Raw genomic sequence first — 26,325 nt, 5'->3', positions numbered from 1 at the left:
TCTTTCCTAAGATGTTGGTTTGAGCTAGCAGAGCAGCCCAGGCATCTCTTTCCTAAGATGTTGGTTTGAGCTAGCAGAGCAGCCCAGGCATCTCTTTCCTAAGATGTTGGTTTGAGCTAGCAGAGCAGCCCATGCATCTCTTTCCTAAGATGTTGGTTTGAGCTAGCAGAGCAGCCCATGCATCTCTTTCCTAAGATGTTGGTTTGAGCTAGCAGAGCAGCCCTGGCAGCACAGCTCCTAAATACAGTCCAGTATTCAGTGCTGGCATAACTGATCCTTTCATTAGGAGCGGACTGCACCAAGCCTATAAAAGAGCTAATTGTGTGGTGATTTAACAGAGAGACACACATACAGTCACACTAGCTAACACACTAACTGATTGATTTGATTTGATTTGACTAGCTAACACACTAACTACATTTACAAACACACATGGGTACGTGTGTCCATCATGCACAGCACACACAGGTATGGAAACAGAGGCCTACAGACAAGCAGTCTTTTTCTGTCTCTGTCCATACAGTTGTCATGACGTTGGCCTGTGGGTGAGGTTTATGATCCCCTCCATAAATACCTTTCTCCCTTTCCTCTCTCTTGACTCTACAGAAGGACTCTTGAATAGCCTTTGTTAAACATATAGAGTCTGAGAACATCAAAAGGTGGGGGGAAAGGAACCATATTTCGGTAATAGAACCAGTTGAAAATATGCGTTGGTACTTAATGAATATGATGCCAGATCAGTTGGCGTCTGAGACATTCTTACTAATGATAGGATGACAAACTGTACAGTGCCTTGCGAAAGTATTCGGCCCCTTTGAACTTTGCGACCTTTTGCCACATTTCAGGCTTCAAACATAAAGATATAAAACTGTATTTTTTTGTGAAGAATCAACAACAAGTGGGACACAATCATGAAGTGGAACGACATTTATTGGATATTTCAAACTTTTTTAACAAATCAAAAACTGAAAAATTGGGCGTGCAAAATTATTCAGCCCCTTTAAGTTAATACTTTGTAGCGCCACCTTTTGCTGCGATTACAGCTGTAAGTCGCTTGGGGTATGTCTCTATCAGTTTTGCACATCGAGAGACTGACATTTTTTCCCATTCCTCCTTGCAAAACAGCTCGAGCTCAGTGAGGTTGGATGGAGAGCATTTGTGAACAGCAGTTTTCAGTTCTTTCCACAGATTCTCGATTGGATTCAGGTCTGGACTTTGACTTGGCCATTCTAACACCTGGATATGTTTATTTTTGAACCATTCCATTGTAGATTTTGCTTTATGTTTTGGATCATTGTCTTGTTGGAAGACAAATCTCCGTCCCAGTCTCAGGTCTTTTGCAGACTCCATCAGGTTTTCTTCCAGAATGGTCCTGTATTTGGCTCCATCCATCTTCCCATCAATTGTAACCATCTTCCCTGTCCCTGCTGAAGAAAAGCAGGCCCAAACCATGATGCTGCCACCACCATGTTTGACAGTGGGGATGGTGTGTTCAGCTGTGTTGCTTTTACGCCAAACATAACATTTTGCATTGTTGCCAAAAAGTTCAATTTTGGTTTCATTTGACCAGAGCACCTTCTTCCACATGTTTGGTGTGTCTCCCAGGTGGCTTGTGGCAAACTTTAAACGACACTTTTTATGGATATCTTTAAGAAAAGGCTTTCTTCTTGCCATTCCATAATGGACAGATTTGTGCAATATACGACTGATTGTTGTCCTATGGACAGAGTCTCCCACCTCAGCTGTAGATCTCTGCAGTTCATCCAGAGTGATCATGGGCCTCTTGGCTGCATCTCTGATCAGTCTTCTCCTTGTATGAGCTGAAAGTTTAGAGGGACGGCCAGGTCTTGGTAGATTTGCAGTGGTCTGATACTCCTTCCATTTCAATATTATCGCTTGCACAGTGCTCCTTGGGATGTTTAAAGCTTGGGAAATCTTTTTGTATCCAAATCCGGCTTTAAACTTCTTCACAACAGAATCTCGGACCTGCCTGGTGTGTTCCTTGTTCTTCACGATGCTCTCTGCGCTTTTAACGGGCTTCTGAGACTATCACAGTGCAGGTGCATTTATACGGAGACTTGATTACACACAGGTGGATTGTATTTATCATCATTAGTCATTTAGGTCAACATTGGATCATTCAGAGATCCTCACTGAACTTCTGGAGAGAGTTTGCTGCACTGAAAGTAAATTGGCTGAATAATTTTGCACGCCCAATTTTTCAGTTTTTGATTTGTTAAAAAAGTTTGAAATATCCAATAAATGTTGTTCCACTTCATGATTGTGTCCCACTTGTTGTTGATTCTTCACAAAAAAATACAGTTTTATATCTTTATGTTTGAAGCCTGAAATGTGGCAAAAGGTCGCAAAGTTCAAGGGGGACGAATACTTTCGCTAGGCACTGTATCTTGGAAAGTCTACACATAATCGTTATCAGATTCACATGGAATTGTTGTGCAATTTAAATGTTTAAATATGAAACTATTTATGAAAATATGAAATGTAATTTTAGCTTCCAAATGAGAGAATTGGGTTTTCATAAGGTTAAAGCTCTGCTCACTCAGTGGCCCGCCCATGTGAAGAGACATTGGTTATAAACTATGAAACACACCCTTCTCTCCCCTCCTATATAAAGTCCTTGACGAAAATGTAACTTTCTGTTCCGAGGACGTTAGGGTGACAGTCCTACGTTAAAAGGGCTCAGATAGTAAGCTGTTCCAAGGACGTGTGGATTTGAGATCCCCACGTTGAAAGGACAAAGACCACCTACAGAACTAAGCCAACCTTAGAGAATCTAACGAAATTAGCATCGAATTCCAATGTGAAGGTGACGACCTACATACCGGAAGGATGAATTTCGACTATACCAGCCAGAATATAGCATGAGCATATAGCATGGCAACTTGGTATGAACTTTGAACTCTTATTCTCTCCGCCCACTAAACGTTGACTAGGAGAGGGCAGACAGAGTATCCATTCTGCCACGCTCCAGTTCACCACTAGAAAGTCTTCAGAGGACCAGAGATCCATAAAGGGCAAACCGGTCTTCTATCGACGACCAATCTACCGAAGCACAGCTCAGAGTAAATTTTTATTGCATTCTCCTTTTTCAAATGGGCGGTAATTTAGAATGCATAAGATACTGTATTTACGATAGCATAGCTTCTCCCTTTGTTACTCAGTTTTTCCGCTCTTTCACTCAAACCCAACCCCCTTTCCTTTGTGTAACCAGCCGTCATGTCGACTCTGTCCACCAGGGACATTTTCTTTATGACATAATTTGTAATCAATGTATGATCCATTCTGTGTATATGTAATTCTGTGTGATTAGATAGGTATTTAGTAAATAAATAATGAAACAAAATGTTGTATTACTGATTCAACTTGTTAGCCAGGGTTCGTGAAGATAACCAAGAATTTACAACTTTCAAATGAGACTAAGGTGAGGATTAAATATTGACTGCTATTGATGTAAAAGATTACTAGGTCCTTAAGAGTTTATTCGGAAGATAACAGCTCTATAAACATTATTTTGCGGTGCCCCGACTTTCTAGTTAATTATCTACCTGATTAGCTTAATCAAGTAATATTAATTGCAGAGAAATTATTTTATAGAATAGCAGGTCATATCACTTAATCCGGTTTAGCCAAAGACACAACACAGTCTTAATCTGATTAAGGAAATGTGCTTGTGAATGAGAAAGGGGAAGAAAAAAAAGGTAGGAGAGAGGAGAGTTTGTGTAGGTGAGTAAATGCCCTATTTTCTTGCTTTTCTTGTTTTGTGTTTATACTTCCACCGATCCTAATATTCCACAGTGCGAGGACAGGACAGATAGACATGTCCACACATGGCTTCAAACCATACTGTTTCCAGAATAGCCCCCATAGTGTCACACTGTCACCACTGACAACAATGGCCGTGTTCGAGAGGATCAAAACCACAATGTATCATGGGTAAATTGTGACTGGCTGACTGATCTACAAATAATAATGAGTTGTTATTTATGATGGAAGGTGATTTGTAGATCAGTCAGTCGGCAGTCGCCTGCAGTTGTTTTAATGCTCTTGAACACGCCCATTGTTATTCAGCAGTTAAAGGGGCTGGGAAATGCTCTGCTTGGCAATGTCACCAGGTAGAAACCCACACTTTTAGCTCATATTAAAATAAACATTTCAAAATTGTATGGCGTGTTTTCTAACCTGAGTTAGATATTGAAACTATTTTCTGTCCCTATATCCTCATACAATAGACTTCAGGTTTAAGCCCTCCTCAAGCCCTCGAGGGTTCGGAAAATGTTTACCCTCTGTGCAAATAAGACCTCAAAGATTTATACCACAGCAGGATGGAGAGATTTACCACAAAGTGAAGCTCTTCAGGCTCTCATATACCAAGGCATATATGTCTAGATGAAAGAGATTTAGGAAATGTATAATGATGGTGATGATGATATCATACACTCAAAAACCTTAACTGTACATTAACACCAACTGAGTTATAACTCTCTCTCTCTCTCTTTCCCTTCTTCTCTCTCTCTCTCTCTCTCTCTCTCTCTCTCTCTCGCTCTCTCTCTCTCTCTCAGGCGACTCATGGAAGTACACATCTAGAAAGAACTGCCAGTGAACATAGTTGTGAATTCACCTTCTTCTAGAGAATGTGGTTTCCCCTCTCTGCAGTCTACTCAATTTCCGACCATGACAAAAAATGTGTCATCATCCCTAAACATGAGACCAGTGGAACATAGGGCAAGTCAAAGAGAGACAGACATTCTCTCAGGGGTCTGTAATGGAATCTCAGCATCAGACAGGAAGGAATGAACAAGGTGAACAGAGAAAGTAGTGGGACCACGTGTGATGTGACTCACTGATGAATAGCGTCTGCTACCAATGACTGGATCAGAAATAGAAGTAGCCAGGTTCTGGACCCTGTTGAGCCTTCCTGGGCCTCATCCAGGGGAGAAGGCGGCGTGGCCAATGGGCCTCACCCTTGACCACAGACATACGGATGAAGAACCCAGACATTGGTATAAGCAATGTACAATGAGACAAATAATGAGCAAAGTTATCATTCTGGCTGATCTTCTCTGGTTAGTCAGACATTATTAACAATCACACAGACTATTCCATTCTAGTGGATGGTGAGACTGTATTCACCACTGGAGGGTAAGGTGTGTCCAGTTGTGTGTGTTTCCCTGGGTCCTCTGGGTGATAGCGGGATGCTGCGGAGGGGTCTGCTGGCCTGGGTGTCCCGTGTGGGCGTTCTGCTGGTCCTAGTGTGCTGCTCTCTGTCCCTCCTCTACGTTATGACCTGCAGCCCCCACTCCGAGGACAACCTGGTGAGCCATGCCCTGCCACGCCCCGGGATGGGGGTTGGGGTAGGAGGGGCAGCAGGGGGCACGGGGGCGGCTCAGAGCGGACCCACTGGGCGGAATGGATACCAAGCCATGCTTGCAGAGCGCGAGGAGCAACACAAGTTCCACATCACTAGTTTAAAGAAACAAATCGCCCAGCTGAAGGAGGCGCTACAGGAGCGCAGCGAGCAGCTGAAAGGAGTTCAAGACTCCATGGAGAGGGGGACAGGGGGGGGCCGGGGTGGCCAGTCCCCAGGAGGAGGTATCCTTGGGGAGGGAGGACAAGGGCCAGGGGCCGACAGGAGCCACGCTGACCTTCAGGAGTTCCTCCACAGTCAGCTGGGCCGGGCGGAGGTCCACCAGGGGACTAGACTACCCAGTGAGTACGCCATGGTGCCCTTCGAGAGCTTCACCCTGCAGAGGGTGTACCAGCTGGAGATGGGCCTGACAAGGCACCCTGAGGAGAAGCCTGTGAGGAAGGACCGGAGGGATGAGCTGAGTGAAGCGCTAGAGACAGCCCTGCAGAGTCTCAACACACCCCGCAATGGAGCAGGCAAGGGCTACACCACCAAGGTCTACTCAGCATCAGACTTCATAGAAGGTGAGTCATTAAGCTCAATACCAGAGCCAAACATACAGTATGTATACAGCTATATATAAATGTATGGCATATCTACAATATATACAGTGCATATATACAGTGCATTCGGAAAGTATTCAGACCCCTTAACATTATAGCCTTATTCTAATACTTATTCAATAACCTGTAATGACAAAAACAGGTTTTTAGACATTTTTGCAAATTTATTACAAATAAAAACTGAAATATCACATTTACGTAAGAATTCAGACCCTTTACTCAGAGATGTTAGATCGGGTTCAAGTCCAGGCTTTGGACGGGAAACTCAATGACACTGAAAAACATCTACACAGCATGATGCTGCCACCACCACGCTTCACCGTAGTGATGGTGCCAGATTTCCTCCAGACATGACTCTTGGCATTCAGGCCAAAGAGTTCAATCTTGGTTTCATAAGACCAGAGAATATTATTTCTCATGATCCGAGAGTCTTTAGGTGTCTTTTGACAAACTTCAAGCAGCTGTCATGTGCCTTTTTACTGAGGAGTGGCTTCCGTCTGGCCACTGTACCATAAAGGCCTGATTGGTGTGCTGCAGAGATGGTTGTCCTTCTGGAGCTCTTTCAGAGTGACCATTGGGTTCTTGGTCACCTCCCTGACCACGGCACTTCTCCTCTGATTGCTCAGTTTGGTCGGGCCAATATGAGGCCAATGTGTTCTTGGGGACCTTCACTGCTGCAGAAATGTTTTGGTACACTTCCCCAGATCTGTGCCTTGACAAAATACTGTCTCGGAGCTCTACGTTCAATTCCTTGAGCTCATTGCTTGGTTTTTACTCTGACTTGCACTGTCAACTGTGGGACCTTATATAGACAGGTGTGTGCCTTTCCAAATCATGTCCAATTAATTGAATTTACCACAGGTGGACTCCAAACAAGTTGTAGAAACAGCTCAAGGATGATCATTGGATACATGATGCACCCGAGCTCAATTCCGAGTGTCATAGCAAAGGGTCTGAAAACATATGTAAATAAGGTATTTCTGCTTTTTATCTGTATGCAATTTTGAAAAAATTCTATAAACCTGTATTCACTTTGTCATTATGGGGTATTGTGTGTAGATTGATGAGGGAAAATATTTGTTTAATCTGTTTTAGAATAAGGCTGTAAGATAACAACATGTGGAAAAAGGGAAGGGCTCTGAATACTTTCCGAATGCACTGCGTACATTTGAAGTCGGAAGTTTACTTACACTTAGGTTGGAGTCATTAAAACTTGTTTTTCAACCACTCCACACCTTTCTTGTTAACAAACTATAGTTCTGAAAGGTTGGTGAGGACATCTACTTTGTGCATGACACAAGTAATTTTTCCAACAATTGTTTACAGACAGATTATTTCACTTATAATTCACTGTATCACAATTCCAGTGGGTCAGAAGTTTACATACACTAAGTTGACTGTGCCTTTAAACAGCTTGGAAAATTCCAGAAAATTATGTTATCATTTTAGTCAATTGGAGGTGTACCTGTGGATGTATTTCAAGGCCTACCTTCAAACTCAGTGCCTCTTTGATTGACATCATGGTTAAATCAAAATAAATCAGCCAAGACCTCAGAAAACAATTTGTAGACCTCCACAAGTCTGGTTCATCCTTGGGAGCAATTTCCAAACACCTGAAGGTACCACGTTCATCTGTATGCAAGTATAAACACCATGGGACCACGCAGCCGTCATACCCCTCAGGAAGGAGACGCGTTCTGTCTCTTAGAGATGAAAGTACTTTGGTGCGAAAAGTGGAAATCAATCCCAGAACAACAGCAAAGGACCTTGTGAAGATGATGGAGGAAACAGATACAAAATCATCTATATCCACAGTAAAACGAGTCCTATATTGACATTACTTGAAAGGCCGCTCAGCAAGGAAGAAGCCACTGCTCCAAAACCACCATAAAAAAGTCAGACTACGGTTTGCAACTGCACATGGGGACAAAGATCATACTTTTTGGAGAAATGTCCTCTGGGCTGATGAAACAAAAATAGAACTGTTTGGCCATAATGCCCATCATCATTGGAGGAAAAAGGGGGAGGCTTGCAAGCCGAAGAACACCATCCCAACTGTAAAGCAGGGGGGTGGCAGCATCATGTTGTTGGGGTGCTTTGCTGCAGGAGGGACTGGTGCACTTCACAAAATAGATGGCTTCATGAGGAAAGAAACATTTTGTGGATGTATTGAAGCAACATCTCAAGACATCAGTCAGGAAGTTAAAGCTTGGTCGCAAATGGGTCTTCCAAATGGACAATGACCCCAAGCATACTTCCAAAGTTGTGGCAAAATGGCTAATTGGCAACAAAGTCAAGGTATTGAAGTGGCCATCACAAAGCCCTGACCTCAATCCTATAGAACATTTGTGGGCAGAACTGAAATAGCGTGTGGGAGCAATGGAGGCCTACCAACCTGATTCAGTTACACCCGCTCTGTCAGAAGGAATGGGCCAAAATTCACCCAACTTATTGTGGGAAGCTTGCTACCCGAAACGTTTGACCCAAGTTAAACGATTTAAAGGCAATGCTACCAAATACTAATTGAGTGTACATAAACTTCTGACCTACTAGGAATGTGATGAAAGAAAATCTGAAATAAATCATTCTTTCTACTATTATTCTGACATTTCACATTCTTAAAATAAAGTGGTGATCCTAACTGACCTAAGTCAGGGAACTTTTACTAGGGTTAATGTCAGGAATTGTAAAAAACTGAGTTTAAATGGATTTGGCTAAGGTGTATGTAAACTTCCAACTTCAACTGTACATGGCTTTGCTCCACACTACTTACAATGCATGTCATATCTTCATGGTTGAGTACCTGTGGAACTATTGGATATTGACATGGTTTTAATAAAAATTGAATCAAGTTGAACTTTAGAAAACAAACAGCACAACAAAGCCTCATTTCCAACACGTTTCAAACAGGGAAACTGTTATTTCCAGGATTTTGTCGTTTGATTAACATAATGACGAAAGCTGAGAATCAGAGCAAAACAATAGAGGATCCTGCTGCTGGGTGCTGAAGAGCCAAAGCCAGGATATCCGGCTAGTCTAGCATGATCTGCAGTAGGAACGGAGCACAGCTGCTTTCCATTCAGTGTGTAGCATCTCTACAAGCTCAGAGAGGGGGCTGTTTCCTTCCACAAGCTCAGAGAGAGGAGCTGTTTCCTTTTAAAGGGCAACATCTTTACTGAGGCCACTTCTGACTAATACCTACGTGTACCTGGGAGAGGGAAAGAGTTTGTTTGTGTGTGTGTGTCTGCAAGGCCTTACACTCGACATGGGCATCCTGAAAATATAGTGAAAACATCATTTCAGCCAGGAGTGTTTACGTACCTCTTCCTTGAAAGACCTGTTTAGGTATCTGCTATTAAACACTCCGATAGGAAATATGCTTCCACCCTGTAGTTAACCAATTTGTTAATTATACAAAAACTAGTCTGTCATTGGCCGTGTGTGCAGCAAGTAGCAAACAACAACCATTGTTCAACAACAAAGATGAAAGCAGGCGTGTAGGCTAGTTAATGAAACGTGTAGGCTAGTTAATGAACCGCGTAGGCTAGTTAATGAACCGGTTAGGCTAGTTAATGAACTGTGTAGGCTAGTTAATGAAACGTGTAGGCTAGTTAATGAACTGGTTAGGCTAGTTAATGAACCGTGTAGGCTAGTTAATGAAATGTGTAGGCTAGTTAATGAACCGCGTAGGCTAGTTAATGAACTGTGTAGGCTAGTTAGTGAACCGTGTAGGCTAGTTCATGAAACGTGTAGGCTAGTTAATGAACTGGTTAGGCTAGTTCATGAAACGTGTAGGCTAGTTAATGAACTGGTTAGGCTAGTTAATGAACCGTCTAGGCTAGTTAATGAACTGTGTAGGCTGGTTAATGAATCGTGTAGGCTAGTTAATGAACTGTGTAGGCTAGTTAATGAACCATGTATGCTAGTTAATGAACCGGTTAGGCTAGTTAATGAGCTGTGTAGGCTAGTTAATGAACCGTGTAGGCTAGTTAATGAGCCGTGTAGGCTAGTTAATGAACCGTGTAGGCTAGTTAATGAACCGGTTAGGCTAGTTAATGAACCGTGTAGGCTAGTTAATGAACCGTGTTATATCTACCGACATTTGTTGTTTCTCTAAAATCTGCAATCGTGACACACCGCGCTGCATGATTTACCACTGCCCCGTTGACCGGACCCCTATCCCTAAGACATTTTAATTAACCATGTAGGCTAGTTAATGAACTGGCAACTGTCTTTAGCTTAGCAGCTCTCCTTCGCCTGTCCTTTTAACTTAATTGTACTAGTGGACAAGTATCTTTTCATTTACTCAGACAACTTGAAGCTTGTTGAGATGCTGATGATTATAAAGGGAGCATTATGAGCACTGCCAATCCTCAGTTAGCGAGCCATGACTGAACACAAATAGTGAATGCTGCCCGTTGGCTGTGCTGAATGGAGTTTTTCAAGAGCTGCTATGGGTGGATTTGCTCAGCTGTCGTGCAGAAAGAATGAGACAGAGGTAACGAGACAACAGGAATGAGAGAGAGAGAGAGAGAGAGAGAGAGGATGAGAGTGAAAGAGAGAACAACACAGTGAATGAGAGTGAGAAAAAACGAGACGTTTGGGTGGAAAAAGAGTGGTATGCTGTGTGAGTGATAAACATGTTCATGTGGTACAGTACATAGAGCTAGGCTGCGGAGCCACATCCTGCCCTGTCCCCAAAGTGAGGAGACATGGAGCTAGGCTGCGGAGCCACATCCTACCCTGACCCCAGAGTGAATAGACATGGAGCTAGGCTGCGGAGCCACATCCTGCCCTGTCCCCAGAGTGAAGAGACATGGAGCTAGGCTGCGGAGCCACATCCTGCCCTGTCCCCAGAGTGAAGAGACATGGAGCTAGGCTACGGTGCCACATCCTGCCCTGTCCCCAGAGTGAAGAGATATGGAGCTAGGCTCTGGAACCACATCCTGCCCTGTCCCCAGAGTGAAGAGACATGGAGCTAGGCTGCGGAGCCACATCCTGCCCTGTCCCCAGAGTGAAGAGACATGGAGCTAGGCTACGGAACCACATCCTGCCCTGTCCCCAAAGTGAAGAGACATGGAGCTAGGCTGCGGAGCCACATCCTGCCCTGTCCCCAAAGTGAAGAGACATGGAGCTAGGCTGCGGAGCCACATCCTGCCCTGTCCCCAGAGTGAAGAGATATGGAGCTAGGCTACGGAGCCACATCCTGCCCTGTCCCCAGAGTGAAGAGACATGGAGCTAGGCTACGGAGCCACATCCTGCCCTGTCCCCAAAGTGAAGAGACATGGAGCTAGGCTACGGAACCACATCCTGCCCTGTCCCCAAAGTGAAGAGACATGGAGCTAGGCTGCGGAGCCACATCCTGCCCTGTCCCCAAAGTGAAGAGACATGGAGCTAGGCTGCGGAGCCACATCCTGCCCTGTCCCCAAAGTGAAGAGACATGGAGCTAGGCTGCGGAGCCACATCCTGCCCTGTCCCCAAAGTGAAGAGACATGGAGCTAGGCTGCGGAGCCACATCCTGCCCTGTCCCCAAAGTGAAGAGACATGGAGCTAGGCTGCGGAGCCACATCCTGCCCTGTCCCCAAAGTGAAGAGATATGGAGCTAGGCTGCGGAGCCACATCCTGCCCTGTCCCCAAAGTGAAGAGACATGGAGCTAGGCTGCGGAGCCACATCCTGCCCTGTCCCCAAAGTGAAGAGACATGGAGCTAGGCTGCGGAGCCACATCCTGCCCTGTCCCCAAAGTGAAGAGACATGGAGCTAGGCTACGGTGCCACATCCTGCCCTGTCCCCAGAGTGAAGAGATATGGAGCTAGGCTCTGGAACCACATCCTGCCCTGTCCCCAGAGTGAAGAGACATGGAGCTAGGCTGCGGAGCCACATCCTGCCCTGTCCCCAGAGTGAAGAGACATGGAGCTAGGCTACGGAACCACATCCTGCCCTGTCCCCAAAGTGAAGAGACATGGAGCTAGGCTGCGGAGCCACATCCTGCCCTGTCCCCAAAGTGAAGAGACATGGAGCTAGGCTGCGGAGCCACATCCTGCCCTGTCCCCAAAGTGAAGAGACATGGAGCTAGGCTGCGGAGCCACATCCTGCCCTGTCCCCAAAGTGAAGAGACATGGAGCTAGGCTGCGGAGCCACATCCTGCCCTGTCCCCAAAGTGAAGAGACATGGAGCTAGGCTACGGAACCACATCCTGCCCTGTCCCCAAAGTGAAGAGACATGGAGCTAGGCTGCGGAGCCACATCCTGCCCTGTCCCCAAAGTGAAGAGACATGGAGCTAGGCTACGGAGCCACATCCTGCCCTGTCCCCAGAGTGAAGAGACATGGAGCTAGGCTGCGGAGCCACATCCTGCCCTGTCCCCAAAGTGAAGAGACATGGAGCTAGGCTGCGGAGCCACATCCTGCCCTGTCCCCAAAGTGAAGAGACATGGAGCTAGGCTACGGAGCCACATCCTGCCTTGTCCCCAGAGTGAAGAGACATGGAGCTAGGCTGCGGAGCCACATCCTGCCCTGTCCCCAAAGTGAAGAGACATGGAGCTAGGCTGCGGAGCCACATCCTGCCCTGTCCCCAAAGTGAAGAGACATGGAGCTAGGCTACGGAGCCACATCCTGCCCTGTCCCCAGAGTGAAGAGACATGGAGCTAGGCTACGGAGCCACATCCTGCCCTGTCCCCAGAGTGAAGAGACATGGAGCTAGGCTACGGAGCCACATCCTGCCCTGTCCCCAGAGTGAAGAGACATGGAGCTAGGCTACGGAGCCACATCCTGCCCTGTCCCCAGAGTGAAGAGACATGGAGCTAGGCTACGGAGCCACATCCTGCCCTGTCCCCAGAGTGAAGAGACATGGAGCTAGGCTACGGAACCACATCCTGCCCTGTCCCCAGAGTGAAGAGACATGGAGCTAGGCTACGGAGCCACATCCTGCCCTGTCCCCAGAGTGAAGAGACATGGAGCTAGGCTGCGGAGCCACATCCTGCCCTGTCCCCAAAGTGAAGAGACATGGAGCTAGGCTGCGGAGCCACATCCTGCCCTGTCCCCAAAGTGAAGAGACGTGGAGCTAGGCTACGGAGCCACATCCTGCCCTGTCCCCAGAGTGAAGAGACATGGAGCTAGGCTGCGGAGCCACATCCTGCCCTGTCCCCAAAGTGAAGAGACATGGAGCTAGGCTGCGGAGCCACATCCTGCCCTGTCCCCAAAGTGAAGAGACATGGAGCTAGGCTACGGAGCCACATCCTGCCCTGTCCCCAGAGTGAAGAGACATGGAGCTAGGCTACGGAGCCACATCCTGCCCTGTCCCCAGAGTGAAGAGACATGGAGCTAGGCTGCGGAGCCACATCCTGCCCTGTCCCCAGAGTGAAGAGACATGGAGCTAGGCTACGGAGCCACATCCTGCCCTGTCCCCAGAGTGAAGAGACATGGAGCTAGGCTACGGAGCCACATCCTGCCCTGTCCCCAGAGTGAAGAGACATGGAGCTAGGCTACGGAGCCACATCCTGCCCTGTCCCCAGAGTGAAGAGACATGGAGCTAGGCTACGGAACCACATCCTGCCCTGTCCCCAGAGTGAAGAGACATGGAGCTAGGCTACGGAGCCACATCCTGCCCTGTCCCCAGAGTGAAGAGACATGGAGCTAGGCTGCGGAGCCACATCCTGCCCTGTCCCCAGAGTGAAGAGACATGGAGCTAGGCTACGGAGCCACATCCTGCCCTGTCCCCAGAGTGAAGAGACATGGAGCTAGGCTGCGGAGCCACATCCTGCCCTGTCCCCAGAGTGAAGAGACACGGAGCTAGGCTACGGAACCACATCCTGCCCTGTCCCCAGAGTGAAGAGACATGGAGCTAGGCTGCGGAGCCACATCCTGCCCTGTCCCCAGAGTGAAGAGATATGGAGCTAGGCTACGGAGCCACATCCTGCCCTGTCCCCAGAGTGAAGAGATATGGAGCTAGGCTGCGGAGCCACATCCTGCCCTGTCCCCAGAGTGAAGAGATATGGAGCTAGGCTGCGGAGCCACATCCTGCCCTGTCCCCAGAGTGAAGAGATATGAAGCTAGGCTGCGGAGCCACATCCTGCCCTGTCCCCAGAGTGAAGAGATATGGAGCTAGGCTACGGAGCCACATCCTGCCCTGTCCCCAGAGTGAAGAGATATGGAGCTAGGCTGCGGAGCCACATCCTGCCCTGTCCCCAGAGTGAAGAGACATGGAGCTAGGCTGCGGAGCCACATCCTGCCCTGTCCCCAGAGTGAAGAGACATGGAGCTAGGCTGTTATTTAAAATATCCTGAGTTTTTTTCTTAAATGAAAAGTAGAATGTTTGAAATGGGAACAAAGTACATCATTCTTTCGTGGATCATTTTCTTTTCATGATGTTGAATCTCACACTGTAGTTCTCTAGTCCAGTAATGTCCATTGAGACTCGTCTTTGGAACGTTTGATTTTAACTTCAGAAAACAAGAGGTTTTGACTCACAGTTTACAGCTGTGAAATGGAGACAACATGGACAACGGAGTCTACTGTATTGTTGTTTAGTTATATGTCTGGGTACGTCTAACTTCTATGAGAAGGTATAATCCAGTGTCAGTATGATCTCTATGCGTGACTGGTCTCCTTCAGCTGTCATAATGGCAGAGGGCCCCGGGAACTAGCCAGGAGCAAAGAGGAGAAGCAAGGGATGCTGTCCCCTACTGAGACCTGCAATTCCCTTTCTGTCCTTCTGAAATTACCTGTCTGTCCTCTCTCCTTTGGCCTGAAATGCCCTGTCTGTCGTTTTCTCCCACGGCCACAGAGCCAATGCTATCCTTCTCTGTCAGAAAATACTTACAAATCCAGGCAGCATAGTAGAGAACTGATTCTCCATTTGACAGATTGTTGACAGTGAAAATGCAGTAACGACGGACAGTCTGGCTGAGTTTGAGTGTGTTTGTGTACAAAGCAAGAAGATGATCCCCAATGGACTACTGGACATATATCACCATTATAACATTATAATTACAAACAAATAAACACATAGGCAAATAAACTGAACTGCACTTCAAATGTGTGTACATGTCTGTGTATATACACTGAGTGTACAAAACATTAAGAACATGCCTTTCCATGACATCAAATCAAAATAAAATGTATTTATATAGCCCTTCGTACATCAGCTGATATCTCAAAGTGCTGTATAGAAACCCAGCCTAAAACCCCAAACAGCAAGCAATGCAGGTGTAGAAGCATGACATGGACTGACCAGGTGAAAGCTATGATCCCTTATTGATGTCACTTGTTAAATCCACTTCAATCAGTGTAAATGAAGGGGAGGAGACAGGTTAAAGAAGGATTTTTAAGCCTTGAGACAATTGAGACATATATTGTGTATGTGTGCAAATTCAGAGGGTGAATGGGCAAGACAAAAGATTTAAGTTTCTTTGAACGTGGTATGGTAGTAGGTGCCAGGCGCAACGCTGCTGGGTTTCCTGTGTGTATCAAGAATGGTCCACCACCCAAAGGATATCCAGCCAACTTGACACAACTGTGGGAAGCATTAGAGTCAACATGGGCCAGCATCCCTGTGGAACGCTTTTGACACCTTGTAGAGTCCATGACCTGACGAATTGAGGCGGCTCTGAGTGCAAAAGGGGGGGGTGCAATTCAATATTTGGAAGGTGCCTTTTCATTTGTATGTGTGTGACACATGCCTGCACGCATTCGTGGCCTATGGGTAAACACACTCGTCTCCCTTCCACAGGTATCACTCGGACGGAGAAGGACAAAGGCACTGTGTATGAGCTCACCTTCAAAGGTGACCAGAGCCGTGAGTTCAGGAAGCTGGTTCTGTTCCGTCCCTTTGGGCCGCTGATGAAGGTGAAGAACGAGAGGGTGGACACAGCTAACGTCCGCATCAATATCATAGTGCCCCTCTCCCAACGAGCCGACAAGTTCAGACACTTTATGCACAACTTCAGGTACAGTGAGAGCCACTCAGTTATTCATGCATGTTATTGGCTCATTCTCCCCTTCCTTGTAACTTTTCCACTGGGTTGTTGTTGTGTTCTCAGGTGACCTTACTAAAGAATAAGGGTCAAACAAGGGTTGATTAAAAAAAATCATGTTCCATGTCCACTTGTGACTGTGATGATTGCATGCCATAACCAACAGAATGAGAAACAGAAAATACTGTAGTTAACCATGTTTGACATGCCCTGTTTGTCACAGCAGCAAGGATTCAAACCAAAGGAAGTAATTGCTGCGTTTGTACTCTGATAGTGACAGTATGTGTCTCTCTCTCTCTGCTAGAGACGTCGATGGACTCTTTAATTCTTGTGATTTATTACACTCCTGCACAGCTGCTTATCAAGGCTTTGAGTTTTTTTTTAAGGCAAATCCTGCTTAGTAGCAGTCTTAAAACCAGCACATAAAACTGATATACTGCAGTGGTGCTGTTCCTGCTGTGCAAAGTCTTCTTGAGTCGCTGAGCAAACGCTTTGGTCTCATCCATATTAATGTAGATGGAGGAGGAGGTGTGTGGAGGTGCGGCGGGGTGTTTGTGTGTGCAGTTTTTTCACAAAGAGAGGAGAGGAATGTTAGGAGGACTAACTTTCTTTCAGAAGCCGTGTGACACATTTACTGAGCACAGCGTATACAGGAATGACACGTACACAGATAAGTGTACGTTTACTGTATGCACACACACACACACACACACACACACACACACACACACACACACATATATTATGTATGACAGGCAAGTAATCAAAACTTCCCAGCCATATATTCCTAACAACTATCCATTTCAATATCCAGGCCAGGAGGCAACAGACACTAAACACAACACTTTATTCCAACAAACCCTGCATCTATTAACTTTCTACTGTTTAAATGGCAAAGGAAGGCCAATCATCTAAGACGACAACGGTAGGTTTACATTATTCATATCTGTCCAATATTGTCTGCTGCAAACGTAATCAGATTAGACCTGGAGGAAGAGATAATGGAGACTAGGGATCTACATGTAGTTTAACTAGTAATTTCATTACATTTTGTTGTAGCTTGGTAGTAGTTGAACTACATTCAAATCTAGGTAGTGTTTGTATTAGTTAATTACATACTATAGCCATGTAGTGGGGTAGCAAACTACTGGAATTACACACAGCTTTTTTTTGCAAATATATCTCAAAACTTCATTTTTGTGTTTAATAGGCTAAATTACACCTTATGTTAACATCTGACTTCAGAGTGATCTGTTCTTGCAATTTGTAGTCTATGATATTTCAGATTTAGATATGGTAATTTTTCACAAAGTAATTTGGATGTAACTTTAGTTAAGTACACTATATGTTTCTTAAGGATAGCTTTAGTGTAGCTCCAGTTTGAAGTAATTGTTTGCCTGGTAAACTATATTTTCAGAGTAGTGTCTCCAACACTGTTCGAGAGATTGAATGAGGATTAATCTTCCTAATGTGTGTAGTGAGAGGAGGAGGAGAGGAAGAGGTGAGATTAGGAGAAGGAGAGGTGAGGAGAGGCAGAGAGGAGAAGGAGAGGTGAGGAGGAGGAGGATAGGAAGAGGTGAGGAGAAGGGAGGTGAGGAGGAGGATAGGAGGGCTGAGGTGAGGAAGAGTAGAGGAGAGGAGAGGAGGAAGAGAGAAGCAGAGAGGAGGAGGAGGAGGAGAGGAAGAGAGGTGAGGAGAAGGAGAGGAGACGAGGAGTGGTGAGAAGGAGGAGAGGAGCGGTGAGGAGGAGGAGAGGAAGAGAGGTGAGAAGAAGGCGAGGAGAGGAGGAGAGGTGAGCAGGAGTAGAGGAAAGGAGGAGGAGGAAGAGGAGGAGAGGAGCTGCCCACCGGCTCCTCTGCATTAGCGTTGTACATTTGGCATGTCTCCATTAGAACCTCTGGTGCTCGAGTTCTGGAATGTCACACCAGGGCTGGAGATGGATCACTCCTCAGGGATTCTGTCTGTTACCAAGTCATCACAGTGTGTCTCTTTAGCAACATAACATATGTACATAGCAAATGTACATCATACATAACATAAAGTGACCCCTTTTGAACTGACCTCTGTTATTGATACCGAATATGTTTTCTATCAAATACTTTGAACATTTGGTTTCAGGCTACCTTCAGTGCCCAGTGGGCAGGGTTTGCACTTTGGGGATTATTCCATCGGTTTGGACAGGCAGGCTTCATCAAACGCAACTAAAGTCAAGAAAACCAATTAAATCAACCGTGTTACCCACTGGGTTATGTGTTGAGTCCTCTGCTTTGTGTGATTAATTATTTCTTCATCTGTGTTTGTTTGTTGTTGCAGAGAGGTGTGTGTGCGGCAGGACGGGCGTATCCACCTAACTGTGGTGTACTTTGGGAAGGACCAAATTAACGAAGTCAGGAGCACGCTGGAGAACACATCTAGGTGGGTGGTCTCTCTCTCTCTTGTTCCTTCTCTCTCTCTCTCTCTCTCTCTCTCTCTCTCTCTCTCTCTCTCTCTCTCTCTCTCTCTCTCTCTCTCTCTCTCTCTCTCTCTCTCTCTCTCTCTCTCTCTCTCTCTCTCTCTCTCTCTCTCTCTCTCTCTCTCTCTCTCTCTCTCTCTCTCTCTCTCTCTCTCTCTCTCTCTCTCTCTCTCTCTCTCTCTCTCTCTCTCTCTCTCTCTCTCTCTCTCTCTCGATTTTACAGGTCAAGGCTGATAGTGGCCGCGGTGAAATTAGTGTCACATTGACGTCTTGCCTGCATAGAAGATTACAGGTCCAGGGTCAGTTTGAGATGGTGTTGTGGGTGAGATTAGTTCACATGGTACTCTGGTACTTTGCTGATTGTCTGGCAGGTTTCCATGGAGACACTTTAGCCTAAGGTATACCTGGCCGAATGGTTTGCAGGGGTAGAAAGAGAAAGAAGGAGAGAGGGGAATCAAGAGAGAGAGAGAGAGAAAGAGAGAGAGAGAGAGAGAGAGAGAGAAAGAGACAGACAGACAGACAGAGCGAGAGATCTCATGCTGGGCTTTGAGCTGGATTCAGATGTCATGCCACCGCTTTCTCTCTCTGGTTCTCTCTCATCTTTCACTCAAAGGCACCTCATTCTCAACAGCTCTGCTGTCTCTGGGAATGGCCTTGGCGGTTTGTCTGTGATGGTTTGAATAGCGAGAAAGAGAGAAATACAAGACAATATCCTTGTACATTCAGTGACCTCCTCTAATAACCTGTCTCACTGTGCATGGGGTTGAAGCTGCAGCATTGGGAAAGAACTGTGTTAGGCCTTGGAGAATTCGTTCACTTTGTTCCCAGCAAATACCTTAGACACAGCATATGCCCAGCAAGACATGTTTTGACATCTGCTCTCTAAACAGTCCCTTGTTCTTGCTAGCTTTTTGTACCACAATTACATTGCCAGTGATTATCATAATAGTCCTGATCCGTCCCAGAGTTGAGCTCACTTTACATCAGACCAGGTTAAGAATAGTATTTGATAGTATTGATTTAGCTGCGTTAGTCCGTTTGTCCAGCATTCCAGGCATGCTCAATCAACCGTTCAATGTATTTCTATTTCAATCCAGGTCTGCTACATTTCAGGATTGAGCTCACATGACACCAAACATATCTATGTGTCCTGGTCTGTCCTCATGTTACCTTATAAACAGCTCAGTCTGAGTCAATGCATTCAATCGCCATGGTTACTTAACGTTTTATCTGACTCAGTATCAGCCCATTTAATCAAGCACTGATCTGTTAGAGAGAGAAAGAGCACAACATCCAAACTCTAATCTTTTTCCTTTTTCTGTTGATTTGGTCTGAATGGTTATGGATTATTTACGGTGGAGAATTGGGGGAGGGTTGGGTAGACTTTTGCCATTGTCGATGACCTGAATCCTGAACCTGCCTGCCCTCATTGTAGCTCCACATAGACTGCCTCTGCCTGCGTCAATATCTGTTTCCAACAGCAGACAGCATGTGGATCATTTTTATGCTATATCCAAACGCATTTTACCCCTTTTGCACTGTACATGTATGTGTTCACATTCATAGGGCAAGTACTGTATCCAAGCTAGTAAACTATAGGGACGGGACAAGTTGAATCAAAGTTCAACTCCTTATGCCAGGGTTCCCCAACTGGCGGCCCGCGGGCCAAACATGGCCTGCCAGAAATATTATTTGGACTCCCAAAGCCCCCAAATGAATTATGAGAAGCAAAAACCCCGAAATGCAATGTCCCTAGAAGGAAGTTACCCTACCTAAATAATGCAAACGATATGTTTTAACTTCATCAATAAGGAGTGAGAATGCAGGAGACAATCAACTAATAAAGCAGGCAGCAGAACATTTTGTGGTGCTGCTGAAACGTAAAGCTGCAACCACAGTGCAATCAATAGGAAGTGAACAGCACCAGGTTCTGAAAATATAGATAACTTGTTATGCAAGTGTTGCACAGCAACATATGGAGGAAAACTACACCGGTCGAGTAATTAATTTCAACAATAATTTTCATTTTTATTTGACTTCACAAACAACAATCAGAAAATACTGTCAGCTTGAGACCTAAACATCTCTGTATAAGCACTCGCAATAATGTTAGTATTTACTAAATACAGTCATATAGGCCACTATGTTACTTACTCAATGGGAAAAGTTGCCTTTCCCCTCGGACACGATATTGTGGATGTAGGGTGAGATGAATCTGAGATGGACGTCTGAGATTTCATTATTTGCAAACAGCGACATTGTCATTGTAAATAAAGACACACTGGCTTGGCATTGGGAAAATATGGTAAGATGAACACATTTCTCTCTGTACATTCTTCGCTGAAACTTCCATTTTCATTATCCACCTTTCTTTTGATACCTTTTGAGAGCGACATTTTTCTTGCTATAAAGCTAATTGATCTGAAGGAAAGTTGACGTTAGACAAAGTAGTGTAGACTGCAGTAGGCTACGTAGACCTGGTTTTCCCCACCAATCAACGCACAGAGAAATAGACAAAAATAAAAACTGAATACAGACATGGTGATATTATGATTTTCATCAGATCTAAATGATTATGTCATTGCACTGAATTTATTATGTACTAATCAGATGTGTTAAAAATTATGTTCAATTTATAACGTAGGGCAATTAATTGTGCTAATATTATATACTAATTATGTTCTGGATATTAGCTCAGAAAAAAATTGGCCGGAGGTCAAACCTAGTTGACGAACCCTGCCTTATGCTGTGATGGGCAGGGCAAGTTAAAGTAAAGTTCAACTCCTTATTTTGTATCTTAGAGAGCTGTACCAGACAACAACATACTTATCTCCAACACTCTTTAACCAGGCACACAGCTGTTTGAAGAGTGGTGAAATCGATAGACATGAATAATTAGTATCGATGAAGGAGAGGAGAGGAGAGGAGAGGAGAGGAGAGGAGAGGAGAGGAGAGGAGAGGAGAGGAGACCATTTTGAGCCCAGGGTGATAGCTAAACGCCAGTGAACGGCAGAAGCCCTCAGAGCACAAACACCAGCCCACCAGCTACCAGCTCACAATGAATACCAATGCACCATCTCCACATATGGATCAGCTCCTCAGGCAGACAGACAGAGCACTGCCTACTGTCAAAAAACCTACACCACAGCGAAGTGTGGCATTTTGGCCGGAGTGTATTCTTTTGGGAAGCACTCTTTTCACGCCACTTCGATACCGAAGTAACTTTTTCGTAACAGGTTAGGAGAACTTACGCAGCAGGTTAGTAGAATTAACGCAGCAGGTTAGGAGACTGAGGTTAAGGTTTGGAAAAGAGTTAGGGTTAGTGAAAATGCTCGCTTAACCTGCTACGAAAATAACTTTGTAGCGAAGTGGCCTGAAAAGAGTGTGTCCCATGTTCTTTCAGTATTTCCACATTAAAACACTAGAAGTCCTAACTCCAGAGTCCCCTAAAACACTAGATGTCCTAACTCCAGAGACCCCTAAAACACTAGAGGTCCTAACTGTCTAGAGTCCTCTAAAACACTAGAGGTACTAACTGTCTAGAGTCCCCTAAAACACTAGAGGTCCTAATTGTCTAGAGTCCTCTAAACCAGTAGAGGTCCTAATTGTCCAGAGTCCTCTAAAACACTAGAGGTCCTAACTGTCCAGAGTCCTCCAAAACACTAGACGTCCTAACTGTCCAGAGTCCTCCAAAACACTAGACGTCCTAACTGTCCAGAGTCCTACAAAACACTAGAGATCCTAACTGTCCAGAGTCCTCCAAAACACTAGAGGTCCTAGCTGTCCAGAGTCCTACAAAACACTAGAGGTCCTAACTCCAGAGTCCCCTAAAACACTAGAGGTCCTAGCTGTCCAGAGTAATTTAAAACACTAGAGGCAGAAAGTGAGACTCATCAGGGTATAAACAGTCACGAATGCAGAAAGTGAGACTCATCAGGGCGTAAACAGTCACTAATGCAGAAAGTGAGTCTCATCAGGGTATAAACAGTCACTAATGCAGAAAGTGAGACTCATCAGGGTATAAACAGTCACTAAGGCAGAAAGTGAGACTCATCAGGGTGTAAACAGTCACTAATGCAGAAAGTGAGACCCATCAGGGTATAAACAGTCACGAATGCAGAAAGTGAGACTCATCAGGGTATAAACAGTCACTAATGCAGAAAGTGAGACTCATCAGGGTATAAACAGTCACTAATGCAGAAAGTGAGACTCATCAGGGTATAAACAGTCACTAAGGCAGAAAGTGAGACTCATCAGGGTATAAACAGTCACTAATGCAGAAAGTGAGACTCATCAGGGTGTAAACAGTCACTAATGCAGAAAGTGAGACTCATCAGGGTATAAACAGTCACTAATGCAGAAAGTGAGACTCATCAGGGTATAAACAGTCACTAATGCAGAAAGTGAGACTCATCAGGGTATAAACAGTCACTAATGCAGAAAGGGAGACTCATCAGGGTATAGACAGTCACTAATGCAGAAAGTGAGACCCATCAGGGTATAAACAGTCACTAATGCAGAAAGTGAGACTCATCAGGGTATAAACAGTCACTAATGCAGAAAGTGAGACTCATCAGGGTATAAACAGTCACGAATGCAGAAAGTGAGACTCATCAGGGCGTAAACAGTCACTAATGCAGAAAGTGAGACTCATCAGGGTATAGACAGTCACTAATGCAGAAAGTGAGTCTCATCAGGGTATAAACAGTCACTAAGGCAGAAAGTGAGACTCATCAGGGTATAGACAGTCACTAATGCAGAAAGTGAGTCTCATCAGGGTATAAACAGTCACTAATGCAGAAAGAGAGACTCATCAGGGTATAAACAGTCACTAAGGCAGAAAGTGAGACTCATCAGGGTATAAACAGTCACTAATGCAGAAAGTGAGACTCATCAGGGTATAAACAGTCACTAAGGCAGAAAGTGAGACTCATCAGGGTATAAACAGTCACGAATGCAGAAAGTGAGACTCATCAGGGCATAAACAGTCACTAATGCAGAAAGTGAGACTCATCAGGGTATAAACAGTCACTAATGCAGAAAGTGAGACTCATCAGGGCATAAACAGTCACTAATGCAGAAAGTGAGACTCATCAGGGTATAAACAGTCACTAAGGCAGAAAGTGAGACTCATCAGGGTATAAACAGTCACTAATGCAGAAAGTGAGACTCATCAGGGTATAAACAGTCACTAATGCAGAAAGTGAGACTCATCAGGGTGTAAACAGTCACTAAGGCAGAAAGTGAGACTCATCAGGGTATAAACAGTCACTAATGCAGAAAGTGAGACTCATCAGGGTATAAACAGTTAATAATGCAGAAAGTGAGACTCAGCAGGGTATAATTAGTAACTAAGACAGACAGACAGAAGAGAGAGAGAAGAGAGAGACAGACAGACCGACAGACAGACAGACAGAGAGAGGGGGAGCTGTCCCAGACCTGCACCAGATAGACATGACCTTTAGAGCAAACAGGATCACAAAAGGAAATACCAGAGTCTTGGGGCTTCTTGAATCACTGCCTGGATCCTGAACTAAACCCACTCAAATCAAATCAAATCCAATTTTATTGGTCACATACACATGGTTAGCAGATGTTAAAGCGAGTGTAGCGAAATGCTTGTGCTTCTAGTTCTGACCGTGCAGTAATATCTAACAAGTAATCTAACAATTTCACAACAACTACCTTATACACACAAGTGTAAAGGAATGAATAAGAATATGTACATATAAATATATGGATGAGCGATGGCCGAACGGCATAGACAAGATTCAGTAGATGGTATAGTGTACAGTATATACATATGAGATGAGTAATGTAGGGTATGTAAACTTTATATAAAGTGCCATTGTTTATAGTGACTAGTGATACATTTATTACATCCAATTTTTAATTATTAAAGTGGCTAGAGATTGAGTCAGTATGTTGGCAGCAGCCACTCAATGTTAGTGATGGCTGTTTAGCAGTCTGATGGCCTTGAGATAGAAGCTGTTTTTCAGTCTCTCGGTCACAGCTTTGATGCACCTGTACAGACCTCACCTTCTGGATGATAGCGGGTGAACAGGCAGCGGCTTGGGTGGTTGTTGTCCTTGATTATCTTTTTGGCCTTCCTGTGACATCAAGTGGTGTAGGTATCCTGGAGAACAGGTAGTTTGCCCCACAACGTGATGCGTTGTGCAGAACTCACTACCCTCTGGAGAGCCTTATTGTTGTGGGCGGAACAGTTGCCATACCAGGCGGTGATACAGCCCGACAGGATGCTCTCGATTGTGCATCTGTAAAAGTGTTTTTTTGGTGACAAGCCAAATTTCTTCAGCCTCCTGAGGTTGAAGAGGCGCTTTTGCGCCTTCTTCACCACGCTGTCTGTGTGGGTGGACCATTTCAGTTTGTCTGTGATGTGTACGCCGAGGAACTTAAAATGTTCTACCTTCTCCACGATGTGATAGGGGGGTGCTCCCTCTGCTGTTTCCTGAAGTCCACGATCATCTCCTTTGTTTTGTCGACGTTGAGTGTGAGGTTATTATCCTGACACCACACTCCGAGGGCCCTCACCGTCTCTCTGTAGGCCGTCTCGTCGTTGTTGGTAATCAAGCCTACCACTGCGGTGTCGTATGCAAACTTGATGATTGAGTTGGAGGCGTGCTTGGCCACGCAGTCATGGGTGAACAGGGAGTACAGGAGAGGGCTGAGAATGCACCCTTGTGGGGCCCCAGTGTTGAGGATCAGTGGGGTGGAGATGTTGTTTCCTACCCTCACCACCTGGGGGTGGCCGGTCAGAAAGTCCAGAACCCAGTTGCACAGGGCGGGGGTCGAGACCCCGGGTCTCAAGCTTAATGATAGAATGCTGAGCTGTAATCGATGAACAGCATTCTTACATAGGTATTCCTCTTGTCCAGATGGGTTAGGGCAGTGTGCAGTGTGATTGCGATTGTGTCGCCTGTGGACCTATTGGGGCGTTAAGCAAATTGGAGTTGGTCTAGGGTGTCAGGTAGGGTGGAGGTGATATGATCCTTGACTAGTCTCTCAAAGCACTTCATGATGACGGAAGTGACGGATAGTCGTTTAACTCAGTTACCATAGCTTTCTTGGGAACAGGAACAATGGCTGCCCTCTTGAAGCATGTGGGAACAGCAGACTTGGATAGAAATTGATTAAATATGTCCATAAACACACAGCCAGCTGGTCTGCGCATGCTCTGATGATGCGGCTAGGGATGCCATCTGGGCCAGGAGCCTTGCGGGGGTTAATACGTTTAAATGTTTTACTCACGTTGGCTGCGGTGAAGGAAATCCCGCAGGTTTATGTAGCGGGCCATGTCAGTGGCACTGTACTATCCTCACAGCGAGCAAATAAGTTGTTTAGTTTGTCTGGGAGCAAGACATCGGTGTCCACGACGGGGCTGGTTTTCTTTTTGTAATCCGTGATTGACTGTAGACCCTGCCACATACCTCTCGTGTCTGAGCCGTTGAATTGTGACTCTACTTTGTCTCTATACTTAAGCTTAGCTTGCCTGTTTGATTGCCTTGCGGAGGGAATAGCTACACTATTTGCATTCGGTCATGTTTCCGGTCACATTGCCATGATTAAAAGCAGTGGTTTGCACTTTCAGTTTTGCGCGAATGCTACCGTCAATCCACAGTTTCTGGTTGGGGAAGGTTTTAATAGTCACCGTGGGTACAACATCACTGATGCACTTGCTAATAAACTCACTCACCGAATCAGTGTATACATCAATGTTGTTGTCTGAGGCGATCCGGAACATATCCCAGTCCACGTGATCTAAGCAATCTTGAAGCGTGGAATCAGATTGGTCGGACCAGCGTTGAACAGACCTGAGCACGGGCGTTTCCTGTTTTAGGTTCTGTCTATAGGCTGGGAGCAACAAAATGGAGTCGTGGTCAGATTTTCCAAAAGGA

At 45.4% G+C, this 26,325-nt stretch overlaps 1 protein-coding gene across 2 annotated transcripts in view; it reads left to right on the top strand.

The window, feature by feature from the left end:
• The window catches only part of LOC110537010 (chondroitin sulfate N-acetylgalactosaminyltransferase 1), a 62,497-nt gene that overhangs the window by 23,153 nt on the left and 13,019 nt on the right, over window positions 1-26,325 (top strand). For both annotated transcript variants that reach the window (XM_090191463.1, XM_021622710.3), the window contains exons 2-4: window positions 4,581-5,949; window positions 15,714-15,930; window positions 18,271-18,372. In XM_090191463.1, the coding sequence (XP_090047589.1) occupies window positions 5,133-5,949; window positions 15,714-15,930; window positions 18,271-18,372 (1,136 nt within the window). In that variant the 5' untranslated portion in view covers window positions 4,581-5,132. The remainder of the gene's footprint in view (window positions 1-4,580; window positions 5,950-15,713; window positions 15,931-18,270; window positions 18,373-26,325) is intronic.

The sequence above is a fragment of the Oncorhynchus mykiss genome, chromosome 12, assembly GCF_057628025.1.
Source record: "Oncorhynchus mykiss isolate SJ-2025 chromosome 12, ASM5762802v1, whole genome shotgun sequence".
In the NCBI taxonomy this organism is placed as follows: Eukaryota; Metazoa; Chordata; class Actinopteri; order Salmoniformes; family Salmonidae; genus Oncorhynchus; species Oncorhynchus mykiss.
Note: the sequence above shows the minus strand (reverse complement) of the source record. Positions and strands in the feature narration are given on the sequence as shown.